The sequence below is a fragment of the Vigna angularis genome, chromosome 7, assembly GCF_016808095.1.
Source record: "Vigna angularis cultivar LongXiaoDou No.4 chromosome 7, ASM1680809v1, whole genome shotgun sequence".
NCBI classification, from domain to species: domain Eukaryota; kingdom Viridiplantae; phylum Streptophyta; class Magnoliopsida; order Fabales; family Fabaceae; genus Vigna; species Vigna angularis.
Genome location: NC_068976.1, coordinates 3,030,681 through 3,047,281, shown reverse-complemented (window position 1 = coordinate 3,047,281; position 16,601 = coordinate 3,030,681). Strand labels below are relative to the sequence as shown.

General features: G+C 33.8%; 1 protein-coding gene across 1 annotated transcript; it reads left to right on the top strand.

The window, feature by feature from the left end:
• The first annotated feature begins 12,541 nt into the window (after positions 1-12,541).
• LOC108336364 (uncharacterized) lies at positions 12,542-15,793 on the top strand. The gene is made up of 6 exons (XM_017572795.2): positions 12,542-12,995; positions 13,794-13,884; positions 13,966-14,132; positions 14,869-14,896; positions 15,119-15,227; positions 15,525-15,793. Exons 1-6 carry the CDS (start codon positions 12,792-12,794, stop codon positions 15,604-15,606), a joined length of 681 nt encoding a protein of 226 aa, XP_017428284.1. The 5' UTR covers positions 12,542-12,791; the 3' UTR covers positions 15,607-15,793.
• Positions 15,794-16,601: the final 808 nt, after the last annotated feature.

Genomic DNA, 16,601 nt, shown 5'->3' with positions numbered 1-16,601 from the left:
GTGTGATTCTTTTGGGGAAGACTGAAACCTAACACAAAGATAGACACAATGCATGATGTCTGGTCTACTAGCCTTTAAGTACAATAGAGATCTGATCCTACCTCTATACATTTTCTGACCAACTTCTTTTCCAGTTTCATCAAGGTCAAGATACCATTTTGTTGCCATAGGAGTTGCAGCCTCTTTACAGTCCAGCATTTTGTATTTCTTTAATAGATAAGTGCAATACTTGGATTGATGAATAAAGATGCCATTCTTGATCTGCTTGACTTGAAGTCTTAGAAAATATGAGAGTTCTCCCATCATAGACATCTCGAACTCTTCCTGTATAGTCTTAGAAAAATCTTTGCACAAAGTAGGATTAGTTGATCCAAAGATGATATCATCCACATAAATTTGAACATATAATCTATCTTGATGTGATTTCTTAATAAAGAGAGTTGAATCAACTTTACCCCTCGAGAATCCCTTCTTTACCAGAAACTCACTTAAGCGGTCGTACCACGACCTTGGTGCCTGTTTTAACCCATACAGAGCCTTTTTGAGTTTGAAGACATAATCTGGATGCTCATAGTCTTGGAATCTTGGTGGTTGTTCCACATAGACTTCTTCCTTAATATAACCATTTAAGAACGCACTCTTGACATCCATTTGATACAGTTTAAACTTCATTACAGATGCAACAGCAAGCAGAATTCTTATTGCTTTCAGTCTGGCCACTGGTGCATACGTTTCATCATAATCGATTCCTTCTTCTTGACTATAGCCGTTAGAACTAACATTGCCTTGTTCTTTATGATTTCCCTTTAATCATCCATCTTGTTCCTAAAGACCCATTTGGTGCCTATAACTTGTAACTTTTCAGTTCTTGGAACCAGCTCCCATACATAGTTCCTCTTAAACTAATTTAATTCCTCTTGCATGGCCATCATCTAATTTTCATCCACAATAGCAGCTTCAATATTTTGGGCTCGATTTTAGAAACAAAAGCTACATTCATGAAGAATTGATTAAGTTGCCGCCTAGTGGAAACTCCTCTCGTGATATCACCAATGATGTTGCTTGTCGAGACATTTCTTGGTGTTTTCCACTCCTTAATCGATTCAGCTCTGGGGGATTCGATTGTCTTCTCAGAATTTTCCTCTCCTGGAACATCTTCATTTTCTTTTTCCTTATCAGTAGAATCATCTGCATCTATTGACTTTCTAGACTGAACAGGATTAGTGGTAATATCAATATACTCATCAAAGGCTACATAAACATATTCTTCAACACATTGTTATTTTGTTATAAACACGATAAGCTTTACTTGTAAGAGAATAGCCAATAAAGACAGCCTCATCGGCTTTGGAATCAAACTTACCAAGGTTTTCCTTACCAGTGTTTAGAATGAAACATTTGCATCCAAAGATCCAAAGATGTGAGATGTTAGGCTTTCTTCCCTTGAACAATTCATAGGGAGTCAATTTCAGCATTGACCTTATCATTGTTCTATCCAGTACATAACATGTTGTGCTCACTACATTTGCCCAGAAGTACTTCGCCAAGTCCCTCTCGTTTAGCATGGTTCTTGCAAGTTCTTCTAGTGCTCTATTCTTCCTTTCTACAACTCCATTTTGCTGAGGTGTCCTTGGAGTAGAGAAGTTGTGAGTGATTCTCATCTCTGCACAGTATTCATCAAATGCTTCATTCTAGAACTCTTTCCCATGGTCACTTCTTATGCACTTAATTCTGAGCTCTTTTTCATTTTGAATGGCTGCAACAAATTTCTTGAACACCCTGAAAGATTCACTCATGGCATAAATGACAAAAGTCCAAGTAAATCGAGAATAGTCATCAACAATAACTAAGCCATACAAGTTTCCTCCAAGACTCCTAACCCTTGAGGGACCAAATAAGTCCATATGTAAGAGTTGTAGAGGTATGGTGGTTGACATTTCTCTTTTATTCTTAAAAGATTGTCTTGTTTGTTTCCCTTTTTGACATGCATCACACAATCTTTCAGAAATATAACGTATATTAGGAAGACCAATGACAAGATCTTTATACACTAGCTTGTTCAATTGACCCATGGTAATATGAGCTAGTCTTTTGTGCCATAACCATGCATCATCTTCTTTAGACATCAGGCAAACAACAGATTTGAAAGAGGTTTTTCTAAAATTGATTATGTAAATGTTGTTATATCTTTTCCCTATTAATAATAACTCATTAGTTAAACCATTTCTAATCAAACAATATTTTAGTTCAAAAGTTATATTTAGCCCTTTATCACACAATTGACTAATGCTGAGAAAATTATGTTTCAATCCTTCAACAAGCAACACATTTTAAATTTCATATGCAGAGGGAGTTTGAATTTTACCAATACCGATGATTTTCCCTTTTGTTGTTGTCACCGTAAGCGACGTGTCTAGTAGTCTTGTCAGAGATTCTTATGAATTTTGTTGAATCTCATGTCATGTGCCTTGAACATCTGTTGTCTAGATACCATAGGGAACCTTTCGTTCCTTATTCTAAACACGATTTTGCCTTTTCAGATTTTGCCATCATGATGGGATTGCTTCCTGACACACTCTCTTTATTATCATTTTGATGCATGTGACCTTTCTTCTCATTTAGAAATCTTGTAAACTTTTGGTCAGCCTGCAGATTTATCCTTTCGGTCTTGTATATTAATCCATCTACATTATTTTTCTTGTTTCGCAAGAGACCTGTTTCAAAAGATTCATAAAAGCCATTAGTAATGGAGTTTGACTTGACATTACAAGTAACATACACTAGTTCAAACGCATATTCACTTGTCTTTCTTATTTGAGAAACATAAGCCATTTTTCAGGATCAATCGATTAATCAGAAATAGTAATCGATTAGTTTTTCAAATATTTTATGAAAAGCAGCTCTAGTGCCAATTGTTAAAATAGAATGACTCAATTTCTCACACCAACAAGGGGGTGAATTGATGAACTGTAAAAAACACAATCTTTAAAAATATTTTCATAGAAAAATTGATGCTTTTACTTTTCCTGAATTGCAAGATAATTAAATAGCAATGTAGTGGAAACTTAATCAAATATGTAAACAATGCAATCGACTGAATAAAAGAGTAAGGTTCAGAAAATTAAAACACTGTGTTTTTATACTGGTTCGGCCAAGCCTCCATCCAGTGTCCTTCCAACCACATGAAGCAAATGCACTATAATGATCAAGGTTTTTACAACAAGGTTTCTATAAAAGACCTCACATCAAAAATTTAAAACACCTCTCTAACCCTCTAATCAAAATATAGGCAATACACAAACTAGACCAGTAGCAAGAATCCTCTCTCCTGCCGTCTAAACCCTTTGAGACACTCTCAAAGTCAAGAACGCCACACTGTCTTCTTCCTGTAATCACAACAGGGAACCTTAAACCAATCTTCAAAAGATTGCAGAATTTGATCGCTCAATGACACCCAAATGTGCAAGTTGATCAGCCTTTGCAAAACATCGCAGTCTTGCTCTTCAAGAAATCACAAGTAATTGATCACCACGGTCACTCTTGTTTCTTGGAGCTTTTTCTCTCTTCCTGTAAGATCACAGGTTTCTGTAAAAGATATCACACTATTAGATTTTCCAAAACTTCTTACAGAAATCAAATTCGCGTCAACTTATAGAATAACATATCTCAGACGCAATTTAATCGACTAAGCTACTAAAGTAATCGAATATAACAATTCTGCTATAATAGTTAGCAGCAAACACGACAATTAATTGAATGCGCAATTAATGCAGTCGATAATCATTTAATGCTTGGTCAACACAATTAAAAATATGACTGTTAGACAGTTATGTCAAGCATTAACAGAATTTCAAAACAATAATAGACTTAATCGAATACAGCACACATGCAACCGACTAAGTAACAATGTTAAGCATAGTTTTGAAAAACTTTCTCTTTGAAAAAATGTCACAGCACACTTGAAAATAGTTTGTGCAAAGACACGAGTTTTAATCGATTCATCCCATAATGAAATCGAATTAAAACTTTTATTTTGCCACACATTTAAAGTTCAACATAAGGGCTTGTGGTTTTCCTTTTCAACATCATATGTCATGCATTCACATATAAAAACACGTATATAACACAATGATATGCAATGAACAACACAATCATGCTCTCATATATGCTTAAACATATTTAACATATTGATCAAAAGCATCTAACATGTAAATATAGAACATGTAACGTAGAATACACATGTATTATTAATTATTTGTTGTCATCATCAAAAACACAAATATCACTAAGATTGTGGGTTAAGCTGAACCTTTGCTCCCCCTATCAACAATCTCAACAATATGAATGACATTCTCATGAATTGTGATCGACCCACCAGTATGTAGGGTGTCACCCTTTTCAGAAGCTTTGTTCCTTTGGGTTGTAGCACACTTATTGCGAAACTCTGCTGAATTCTAATGAGCGAGTAAAGAGTTCCAAATGTGCTCGCCCAGCCAGTAAGGTCGCTCCCCTGCCAAGAGGGCATCCCTAAACATCTTTGACATTCGATGAGATGCTTTATTGTGGAAATTTCTTTGTATTTGAGTTTCATATTCAGGTTCCACTACACATTCATCTGTTACAATAAAAAAAAGAAACATTGATTAATGAACATACTTTGACAAGAATGACAATTAGTTTAATGGGTTGTTCACCTTAAAACACTACCAGAATGACTCTTTATCGTCGTTAGGTATTGCTCCCCAAGTAGGCCATGGACTCAAATTTGTTGCTTAATTGATCGTGTGATGGCCTGGGAAGCAACATTGGATGGAAAAAACCGGCATATAAAGAAATAAAAGTCAATCGAATTAAGGAAAACTTAAAACCTCAAAATAATTAAACAAGGGATTAAAGTCTTACCCTCGACCAAAAGGCTAATCTATGATTGATCATGGAGAGGCGGGTCAACAGCATCACCAATTGAATCTGGATCAATAGATGTTATGGTAGTCTCAGAAGCAGGTATAAAAGATGAAGAAGGTCTAGAAGTAGGGTCAAGGGGAGGAATGAAGGTAATAACCACATGGGGAGGAAGAGTGTCTGTTGTAGGGGGGAGGACGAGGGTCTGCTACAAGGAGAGTAGGAGGGTGTACTGGAGGGGTAGGAGGAATGTCTCCTACCACTAAAGGGGGGGGGGGGGTCTGCTGCATGTGATGGTCCCATAGACGATAGACTAGGGCCAGTAGTGGTAGGTAGTGTAGTAGGCACCCTAAGTACATACCATGGTGCCTACCGTTGCCTCTTTTTAGGCCTTGCTACCCCCTTTCCTTTATCAGGACGTGATGGACCTTTTCTTGTCATTATTGCATTGAAATGGCTACAAATAAAGTAAAACATTCATCTAGACTAAGGAAGGATCAGTACAAATTAAAGTGAATGTAAAATAACTGCATACAACTTTTAAGATGGTACTTTGCATAACTCAAATGGAATGTTTTTCAAATGCTAGTTAAATTTGCTACAATAAATGTCGAAGATTCAATCATCATCATCATCATCTTCTTCTTCTTCTTCTTCTTCTTCTTCTTCTTCTTCTTCTTCTTCTTCTTCTTCTTCTTCTTCTTCTTCTTCTTCTTCTCCTCCTCCTCCTCCTCCTCCTCCTCCTCCTCCTTGTATTGGTGCTTCTAATTCATCTTCATCACCATTAGGGTCGTGCAATGCAGTTATACGTTCAACTTCTAAAATATCGTGCCCTTGTGACATTGGATCAAGTTGGTAGGTGACATCTTCCTCAACCTCATTTGAGTCAATGCGACCTATAGGCTTGGTTTGTATTGCAACAGCCCAACCACGTTTGTCAATATTGTAGAATGGTGAATATAACACATAATAAACCTGTCTGACATTAATTGGTAGAATGAAAGAATCAAACGGTCGATATCTTAATCTCATTTGCAGTGCGACAATGTTTAACCTAGGATCCACTCTAGTATCAACTCTAGAACGATCAAACCATTCATAATAAAAAAGTACTACTTTGTTTGTAGAAGTAGTGTTGTTGTACTCTAGCTCATATATTTTATGAATGATGCCGTAGAAATCATCATAACAACCCTCTATAAGGCCCTTGACGTACACACCATAATTTGTTGTTTTCTTTCCTTTAGACCATTCATCTATGTGGAATTTGTAACCATTGGTGAAGTAAGTGTGTCATTCTTTCACACATCTCATTAGCCAATTGGAGAAATGTCTTAACTCTTGAACCGTGGGAGTTAATGCCTTGTTAAAAACCTACAAATATGCCAAAAAAAATTTACAGCAAGAGTCAAATTGACCTTGCTTAAAACATAGGAAAAAGTACGGACCTGATATCTGAACCATTGAGGAAACTCTGAGTGTATTCAAGCAGAAGCATTTCCTTCTGCGACTTGCTCAGCCACAAGAAATGAGCTGGTATGAATGCAATGAATTAGTGTATAACAATTTAATCATTTCAAAGGTAAGAGTTGGATGATGACATACTCAAGGTATGACTTAACTTCACTACAATTGATTAAGACGTGGACAAAAGCAGAGTTAAATTCAGCATCAGTTAACCAATGAGTGAATTATTTCCCTGCATGACGGTCTGATTGTCGAAAAACTGATAATGCACCTTGACATGGTTCAGGTTGCCATTGCATTTCATTTCTGACATTAGTGGGGGACAACATGAAGTTTTTGAAATAATGTGAACAAAAATACGTTGTCTCTCTGTGCAAGTAAGCTGCACAAATTATTCCTTCTACTCTAGCTTTATTTTTAACTGAACGTTTGGATTCTCCCATAAACCTTTCAAACGGATAAATCCACCTGTATTGCACCAATCCCCCAAGCCATGCTTCATATGCAAGATGAATTGGAAGATGATCCATTGAATCAAAGAATGCATGAGGGAATATTCTTTCTAATTTGTAGAGAATAATTGGAATATTTTCTTCCATCTTTCTTGTCCTTGTTGCAGAAACCTTTTGAGAATTTCCTCTCAAAGTCCAAGAGCTCCTCACTCTTCCTCCTGACACGCACGTCTAGGGAAACAGCAAATCAAAGATTGCAGAAACTTCTTCTGATCAAAATAGATACACCTGCAGTAGTGCTAATGTGATTAGCCAATGTAGTTCACGAAAATCCCTCTCAAGAATGCCTCAATATTCTTCAAATTCTTCATGTTCTTGATTCTTGGAGCGTATGTGCAACCTGTAAATCTTTCTAAGATCAAAACTATAAGATATGAAACTGTTAGAATGATCAAAAGTGACATAATTACAAACAATGCGTCAATTTATAGTTATTATCATATCAGACGCAAAGTAATCGATTACATTTGTAATGTAATCGGTTACATAAAACAGATGTAACATTATTACAACTAACTCAGCTCTTAATTGAATGCTCAATTAATGTAATCGATTCAATGTTAGTCAAACACATTTAAAAATATGACTGTTAAAGCAGTTATGACTAGCATGAAATCAGTTTTCAAAACATAACAGACTTAATTGAATACATCAAATATGTAATCGATTAATCTCAACACTTAAACAGATTTTCAAAACTTTTTTTCTCAAAAGCTCATCACAGCACATTTGAAAAAGATATATGCAAACACACAAGTTTTAATCGATTCAACAACTAATGTAATCGATTCAAACTAGTTGTTTTGCCACAGTTCAAAAACTAAGCTGTCTGATGACCTTAATTGATTACTACAACACTATAATCGATTATTTAATGTAGATATGTTTTTGTGCTTGTGGTTTTCAATACACAGAAACATACAGTGTGCATACACAGATATAATCACATCATAATCACAATAGTATGCATAACCAACACAGTATGTCCAACATATGCATTTAACACATTATATGCATTTATCACACTAAGCATGTACACATTCAACATATGTATTTCATAACACAGAAACACTTTTCTATTGTGACATGACAACATTCATTTGTTGTTAGTATTAATGTGTTTTCATCCTCAAAAACCAACATAACAGGGATTGGGTTTAACTATCACATTACTCCCCCTATCAACAACATTTATATACAATTCAGTGTCCATTCATTTTCAAGTATGACAATGACATTCATTTTCAAGTTTCAATTTCTTCCTTAACAATATTTGAACATAAAAGTGATGTTCAGACCATCATTATGACATTTATATACAATTTCATGTCCAAGGAAACAATATTTGTAAAATTCATGGTGCAGAAACAACATTGGTAACAAAAACAAAATAAGTGGGGACTTCAGGCAAAGGTTTTGCACAACGAGGTCAACTATGAAAATGACATTCATTTTCAAGTTTCAATTTCTTCCTTAACAATATTTGAATATAAAAGTGATGTTCAGACCATTTTGAAATTTATATACAATTCCATGTCCGAGGAAACAATTTTTGTAAAACTTATGGTACAGAAACAACTTTGGTAGGAAAGATAAAATAAGTGGAGACTTTAGCCAAATGTTTTGCACAATGAGGTCAACTATGACAATGACATTCATTTTCAAGTTTCAATTTCTTCCTTAACATTATTTGAACATAAAAGTGATGTTCAGACCATCATTATGATATTTATATACAATTTCATGTCTAAGGCAACAATATTTGTAAAACTCATGGTGCAGAAACAACTTTGGTAGTAAAGGAAAAATAACTGGGGATTTCAGGCAAAGGTTTTGCACAACGATGTCAACTATGACAATGACATTCATTTTCAAGTTTCAATTTCTTCGTTAACAATATTTGAACATAAAAGTGATGTTCAGACCATCATTATGACATTTATATACAATTTCATGTCCAAGGAAACAATATTTGTAAAACTCATGGTGTAGAAACAACATTGGTAACAAAAGCAAAATAAGTGGGGACTTCAGGCAAAGGTTTTGCACAGCGAGGTAAACTATGAAAATGACATTCATTTTCAAGTTTCAATTTCTTCCTTAATAATAATTGAACATAAAAGTGATGTCCAGACCATCATTTTGACATTTATATACAATTTCATGTCTGAGGAAACAATATTTGTAAAACTCATGGTGCAGAAACAACTTTAGTAGCAAACGCAAAATAACTATGGACTTCAGGCAACGGTTTTGCACAGTCAGGTCAACTTTGAAAATGACATTTATTTTAAAATGCACAATTCTTTTGTTCATACTGGACATACAAGTCATGTAGACGCATTCATTGAGACTTAAGCTAAATATTTTTCACATATTAAACAAAGTTCATGCCATCCATTTTTGGTCAAAATTTTTTTTCATCATTTATTCTACATAGAACTCTGTACATACAAAATTTCCTAAATAATGACATCGAAATTTCGTGATGACTGTAGTACATACATCGTAAACAATGACCATTCTCATCTTCAAATTTGATTACCAATAAATGTAACCAATACATTTCTTTGCACATTTTTAACCAAAAAAATGTACATTCATACCACATCAATACATATTCAAAAAGTTGTAAACAAAAAATCAATCACATTCCAAACATTTATATTCAACAACATCTACATAAAGCCTAAATCTTGCAACACTTCATCCCTCCGCACATTGTCCATATCCAATATCCAATCACAAACATACTTCTCTAACCTTGTTGCAATTCCTCTTACGAAGACATAAATGCACAACATATCAATAAAATGCACCATCTTCTATCAAAGCTCCCAAAAATGAAATTTTTATAACTTACAGTTGTGTAAGTGAGCATTGTGTCAAAACTACAAATTATTTTCAAATAAACAACCATTAAACAACAATTTTCAAACAAACTAATAAATTTTGAATAAATGAAATTTACTTACATTGTTATGGCCTTCTTTAATGAAATTCATCACTGTCAAACCAAACATAATACAAAACCATAGTCAAAATAACCCAACAAAAACTCTCAAACCAAACATAATACACAACCATAGTCAAAATAATCCAACAACAACCACAAAGCAAAAAAATTCATACTTTCCACCCAAAAACCGCATCAACGACAAAATGTTCTACACAACTTCATACTACACTTAACCAAAGCACGAAAAACACCTAAATAATACTACAACCCTAAATGCCCAAAAAAAATTAAACCAATCGAACACAAAAAATACATTACCGAAACGAACGGAGGCAACCTTCAAAATTCACCTCCAATGGCGGTTTCCAAGTTCGTTGGTTCCAAAAGGCGAAAAGGCGCCGCCTCCAATGTTACGGTCAACGGCGACACTCCGGCCAACTTCAAACTCCAGCAACGGCGGCCAAGCTTGAATGAAGACGAATGCTTGTCGGTGGGTGGGAGGGACAATGGTACAACGTACGTCAACGGCAGCACTTCGGCAGACTACAAATTCTGACAACGATGGGCACGCTTGTGGGAAGAGGCACGGTTCTAGGTGGATGGGAGGGAAGTCCTTCTCTCTAGGATTCTCTCTAACCCAAACTAAGATTCTAATTTTGAAATCACAAAATGAACCCCGCCACTTGAAATCCTGCACCACTTTCTTTCCACGTCATTTTCCTTTTTCTAATTTCTTTTCCATGTGGACCACTGAAATTCTGACAAGTGACCCGTATTAAATTGTTGTCAAAGTATCATTATCCTTTTCAAATTTGGTACATTGTTCACCAAATTGTATTTTTCTTGGATATAAATTTTAGTATAGCATTCTGACACTAATTATAGCAGTAATTTTACTTATGAACATTTTAGTTATAAGTGTGGGACTATTTTTGATCCAGGTTAAAATGAATATGTTTTGAGCCGATTTCTAATTGTTTGTGAGAAATTTTTATTTCGTTATTCCAAAGTTGCATCATTTTATGAGTGTTTGAAGGTTGGACTAGATTGAAAATAACAGAACATAAATTTTTTATAACAAGGAACTATTCTCCTCCATTAACCATGTAAAGAAGTAGAGAAATTATCTTCCACCAACTTTGGCATGTGTGTTCTTTCTAAATCTTCTTATAATTTCCAAAGCCTTAGTTTTATTTAAATAAATTGTAATATGAAAGTACGTTCAACATTGTGAAGTTTATTCAGTTTGATTTTCAAGAATATAAATTTTGGATTTTTTTTTAAAGTATTACATGTGTTTGCATACTTAAATTTTGTTAAAACATTTAACTAGTATAGCAATGTAAATGTTGTGTGTAGGTTTATGTATATATATAATGTAATGTCATAATATTTACCAATATACAATGTAATGTAAATTTTATGAGTTGTAAGTAAATTTTATTGGAAAATTATGTATTTATTTATTGATTTATTTTGAATTAATAATGCTCGAAATTTCATTTTTGAAGAAGAAAATTTTTATTTGTGGTAAGAAATGTGACACTCTGAAAAATTATAATAATTAAAAAAATAAATAAATGAGGTTAATACGTATTTTAAGTAAAAGATAAAAAAATTTAGTAATTATTTAATTAAAAAAATATTAGATATTATTAAATATTATGAGATATTGGTAAATATTAATAAACGATAATCTTATATTCAAACAACATCTTATATCCACTTTTTCTAAGACACAAAATCTTACATTCAAACAAAATCTTATATTCAAATGTTATTGTTTTCAAGTAATAAAGTATCTATAAAGCAATTTCATAATAACATACACATCAAACAATTTCAAAAAATAAAATGAAATAATTTCACTTATTCTAACTACATCGTAACTTAGTATATCTATGTAACTATTCATACAAAATACATACTTTCCGTAATAATGTATCATCAAACAATTTCATAAAATAAAATGAAATGAATTGTAAGAACAAACATCCTGAACCAATTGTGTAATCATTCATCACCTTTCATCCTGCTAGATCATAAAACTTAGTATATCTATGTAACTATTCATAGAAAACTCTAAGGATAAAGATAATTTCACAAATTAACTTATTAGAACCTTTTTGTAGCACATGCAAATGAAGTAGTAGTTACCTTAGTAGATATTATAAATATCATTCACATAATTAATTACCAGTTCTTGAACATTAAAAGTTATACATTAAATAAGTAAAGCTATTTAATTATACATTAAATTATACCTTATAACAGTTCCAAAATTTTCTTCACCATGCTATATCAATCGGTTTTGTCATGGTATGAATAGGAAATTGAAGTAAAAAAAAAAGGTTCTTCTTTGCTCTTGGTTGCAATAACTACCGAGATTATGATGGAAAACTAACTTCGCCCATTTGTTTTGGTTGTTTCAAATTGTGGAACAACAAGTCAAACTTGATCAATGATTTTATGATATAATTTTATAATTTTCTTCTACTAATATTGTAAGAATTAGAAGGTTCTATCATTTCCAATAATTCATTTTGATACACTTGTATTCTTCCAAAAATAAAGGATATTTAATATATAATCTAAATTTATTTAGTAAAACATTTTGTTCACAATTATGCTAAAATAATTAGTTATTTTTTAATTATACTTCTAAAATAATAAAAGCATGAATTTGATGAGAGAAAAAAAGAGAAAGAAACCTATGAATTGCATTGGGAGCAGCACAATCCTGACGCTGCTCTGGTTTCTGTTCTTCTTTTCTTCGTCCTCGAAAACACAACCGACAACCTCGTCCTCAAAATTAATTGAAATTCAAAATTGCTAAAATTAAGAAACAAAAAGTCACGTGTATTCCACGCCGCCACCAATAACTTTCTGCTCTCTCCTCTCCCACCGTCGTCAACGCAAAAACACCAACCCGTTCCCTTTTCCGAACCGGAATGGAGGTTGGGGTCTCCGATCCGAACCCGAACCCGGTTCGGGTGAAGCGGAAAACCCTTGAGGCCATGCTGGAACAGTGTCAGAGAGCCCTTGAACTCATCAATGCTTCCGATGGACAACACCAAGAGCAAGAAGAGGAAGAAGAAGAAGAAGACTCTGATGAATCACAACCTTCCACCTCCCCCGATCCAGAAACTGATCAGGCAATTACTCTCTCTTTTTTCTCTTTCAACTTAAATACTTCAAATCTCTATACGTTAGGGTAAGCGTTTTGGGATTTTCTATGTTATATGTTCGCATTGTGCGTTTCGAGTGAAGAAAACTTGCCTTTTTATGTATGATTTATGTGATGAACAAACAAAAGGCTTGTCTCGTGTTAGAGGAAAAATGAGGGCTTCTTTGATGAACGGATTACTTCGAATTTTTGAAGTGAGAAAGCTTCTTTTTCTATTCTTTTTTTTTTTGGTAAAACTTAGATGCACTTTAGATACCTTTTATGCAGCTTTCTTATCAAGATTGAAGATTTACCCTAATAATCGGCGTAATAAAAGTTTGCATTGAAGATGGACATTGGTCAATAGGCGAAATTCCAATTCTGGTTGAAGAACAGTATAAAACGACTGTCTAATACCGTGTTTTGGTTACCGTTTTAAAGGCAACAAATATGTTCGATGGTACTTTCCATAGCGCCAAAACGATTAGCAAGATAAGTGTTGGATCGAAGCTGATGTGGGGTTAATCCAAATACACAATTGTCCCGTTTTTTTTGTGCTAATCCAAACAACCATTTACAACAAAGGTGTTTTTGTGTCTGTTTTGACGCTAGTCTTTTTATGTGGAACAAGTACTTCTTCTAGATGTAATTGTTGCTAGTGCTGTGTTGTAAATTGTAGTTGATGCGATGTGTATTATGGATATGCTTGATGATTTTTGTAAGAAGGATATTTGATATTTTGTTGAGATTTAACTTGATAGCTGGGAATGTTGTGTGTTCCATGCAGTTGTGTGACCTAATCAAATCTAGAGTTGAGTGCCCTGACTTCCTTGAAAAGTTGGAGTATGCACAAGCATCAGTTTCTCTCAGTGTAGCTGGTAACAACTCGTGCAAATGTTCTTTTTTGGTTTGGGTCTTTACTTTTAGAATGCTAATGCAAAAAGCTTGGATTTTGACAGAAGAAGGTAGTTCTTGGGATCTTGTTAGCGAAAATGATCTTTGGGAAGGTGAAGATGCTAACTCTAACTCAGACCAAGAAGATTATGTCCTTGTTAAACAAGAAGATATTGTGGAAGGAATAGCATGTTTCATGGCTGCATATTTGTTGTCCCTCAAGCAAACCAAGGTTTGTTATCAGTGTAGTCTTTTGTTATTTCAGACTCTCTACCGTACCCATCAATTTACTCTTAATTGTGTCACTCTTCTGCTATAATGTGAAATACGTGAAAGTCGAAATCTGTTGACTTAAAAGCACCTTCTGAGTTCTGGTATGCCTATGTAACGGACACTGCATATGCTTCTCAGTTAGGATGCAAATTCCACAAACGGAAAAAAGGACTTGTATGTTACCTGAAAGGTTATGGGGATTGTTCCTTAACCATTTGTAAAGTTCTCTTGTATGTTTACAGCAATGCTGTTTAAGCGAACATGACTATTTGGTGCATTAAAATGTTTTTCTTTCCATGGTTTATAGTGAACTTTAAGTTTCTGATGCTTATAGAAAGTTAGAAGATGTCCAATTTATATCTGGCAATGTTTGAATATCAGAAAATAGTGTGCAAAATGAGTATTGCATTAATAACTACCTCCAAATATATTGTTTTCCTTTTGTCTCAGGCTTTGATGTTCAATATCTGTTCTTTTTATGTAAATATTTTTGTTCAAAACTATTGCATTGAGCACTATGGTATGATAAATTTCAACCTATTTCTTTTTGTCCCCGTATTTTACAATTTGGTAGGATTTATGATTTACAGTTCAAAATTTAGTTCGCTGATTTATAATTTAAATTGCAATTTGAGCACTGCAATAGTTTATACTTTATTATATTCTCTCTGATTGAGTGTCTTGCTTTTTTGCAGGATTTAACCCCAAATCAACTCCAGGATGGTGAGTTTGGTTGCTTTCTCCATAATATATGTGGTCTTATTTCTTTTTTTGTCCACAACTCCGTACGTTTGAGTGGAAAATGGGGAAGAAAGTAGAAGCATCTCCTTGGCTACCTTACTCGTTCTAAGATAAAGTTTTGTACTCTACTTTAGCCAAGTATTACCTAGATAAAAGAATCGGAAGGAATTTATCATTTATGACTTTTTTGGCGTGTTTTTATAGCTCTTAGCAAGACATTTTCTGTGCAAAAGAAAAAGGGAAAGCTTCGAAAGGCATGGGATGGGAGCAAAGTTGTTTATAATGTTGCATCATGGGGAGCTACAGCCATTGGGTAAGTGGCTTTACCAAACACCCCTGCTCTTCTCAGTAAATGTTAAGGAACTGATTAATGTCCAACCTAGTTAATGCTAAATTGCATGATCATGTACCATATTTATCTATGCACTTGGTTACTTCCTGTTAGTATAACTTTAATGATATCTTATGTTGGACACTGATTCTGAGTTTAAAATGTTGTCAATTTGTTTTTATATTTAGCAAAGTGCAGAAAAATTAGTGTGATTCTTTTACCCTCTTTTCAGATCATTGTTTCAATTTTATTGATTCCTTTCACTTTTTCTCGTGACAGGATATATCAAAATCCTGTTATTGCAAGGATTGCAACTAAAGCATTCTGGACTTCTTGCCAAGTTATATCAAAGCTACTCTGATCAGCCGATGCAGCTTGAAGAAAAGTTGAACTGTAGTAAATTGACTGTTGTGTATTTGCTTGTGCCGCAATTAAGATTGGTTTTCTAAACTCCCTCTGCACCGAGTTTCAATTGATCTTTATGTAGTTTGATCATGTAAATATCTTTATTCAAATGTCCCAAGTGCTATTCAAATTCTTATTCACAACTTGGCCCTGAAACATGAAACATGTCATTGCTTTCTCCAGCTGTATCTAACTCAGATTCCGGCCACAATTCAATTTAAGTTTGATTGAAATAATAAAGAAATTGAATTCCTTTTAAGTAGAAAGTCGTTCATTTTTTAATTTGGTATGATATCTTGATAATTAAAAATTTATTTATGGTTAATTAAATTTAAATGATGTTTAACAAGAACATATAATGAAAATGAACCCCACCAAACCAGCTCTGACTTTCACCTCTACTAATCAACCATCATAAAACCATTTAAAAAGACTATGGATACTAAAAAAAATAAAAGACCAGAAAAAGGGTATGAAAATTAATGCAAACCCGAGGCTGTTCCATAGAGAGAATACGTAAATACAGGCCTTGAATCAAATTTAAGAGAACAAATTACCAAAACGAAAATTAAGATATCAAAGCAAACCCCCTAGATTTACAGCTCTTTCTATAAGAATAAAATGCCACAAAGTAAAAACAAAATGGTGAAATCAAATGTCCAGGTTCTTGTCACAGTAGCATGTTCCTTTAAAAACTTCTACAACATCATTCCTTGGAATTAGAGTTATCAATGAACAGGAACTAAACCATGTGATTACTTAAAAAAAAGCATCAAATAACCAAAGGTGATAATCAGTTGATAGGATTTGCTGATTTGAACGAGCTCGATATTAATCAGACCTCCTAATAATCAAAAGTTACCTTTGTAATGGCAGGAATTTTGAAACTACCAAAACAGTGACTCAGTTAGAGTTTAATAGGCATACACTGTTAATGTTTAAAGTTTTACA

Coding starts and splice junctions, on each gene's coding strand:
- LOC108336364 (XM_017572795.2), top strand. CDS start 12,792: ATGGAGGTTGGGGTCTCCGATCCGAACCCGAACCCGGTTCGGGTGAAG. Junction 12,996..13,793: donor CCGATCCAGAAACTGATCAG/GCAATTACTCTC, acceptor TGTTCCATGCAG/TTGTGTGACCTAATCAAATC. Junction 14,133..14,868: donor TGTCCCTCAAGCAAACCAAG/GTTTGTTATCAG, acceptor GCTTTTTTGCAG/GATTTAACCCCAAATCAACT.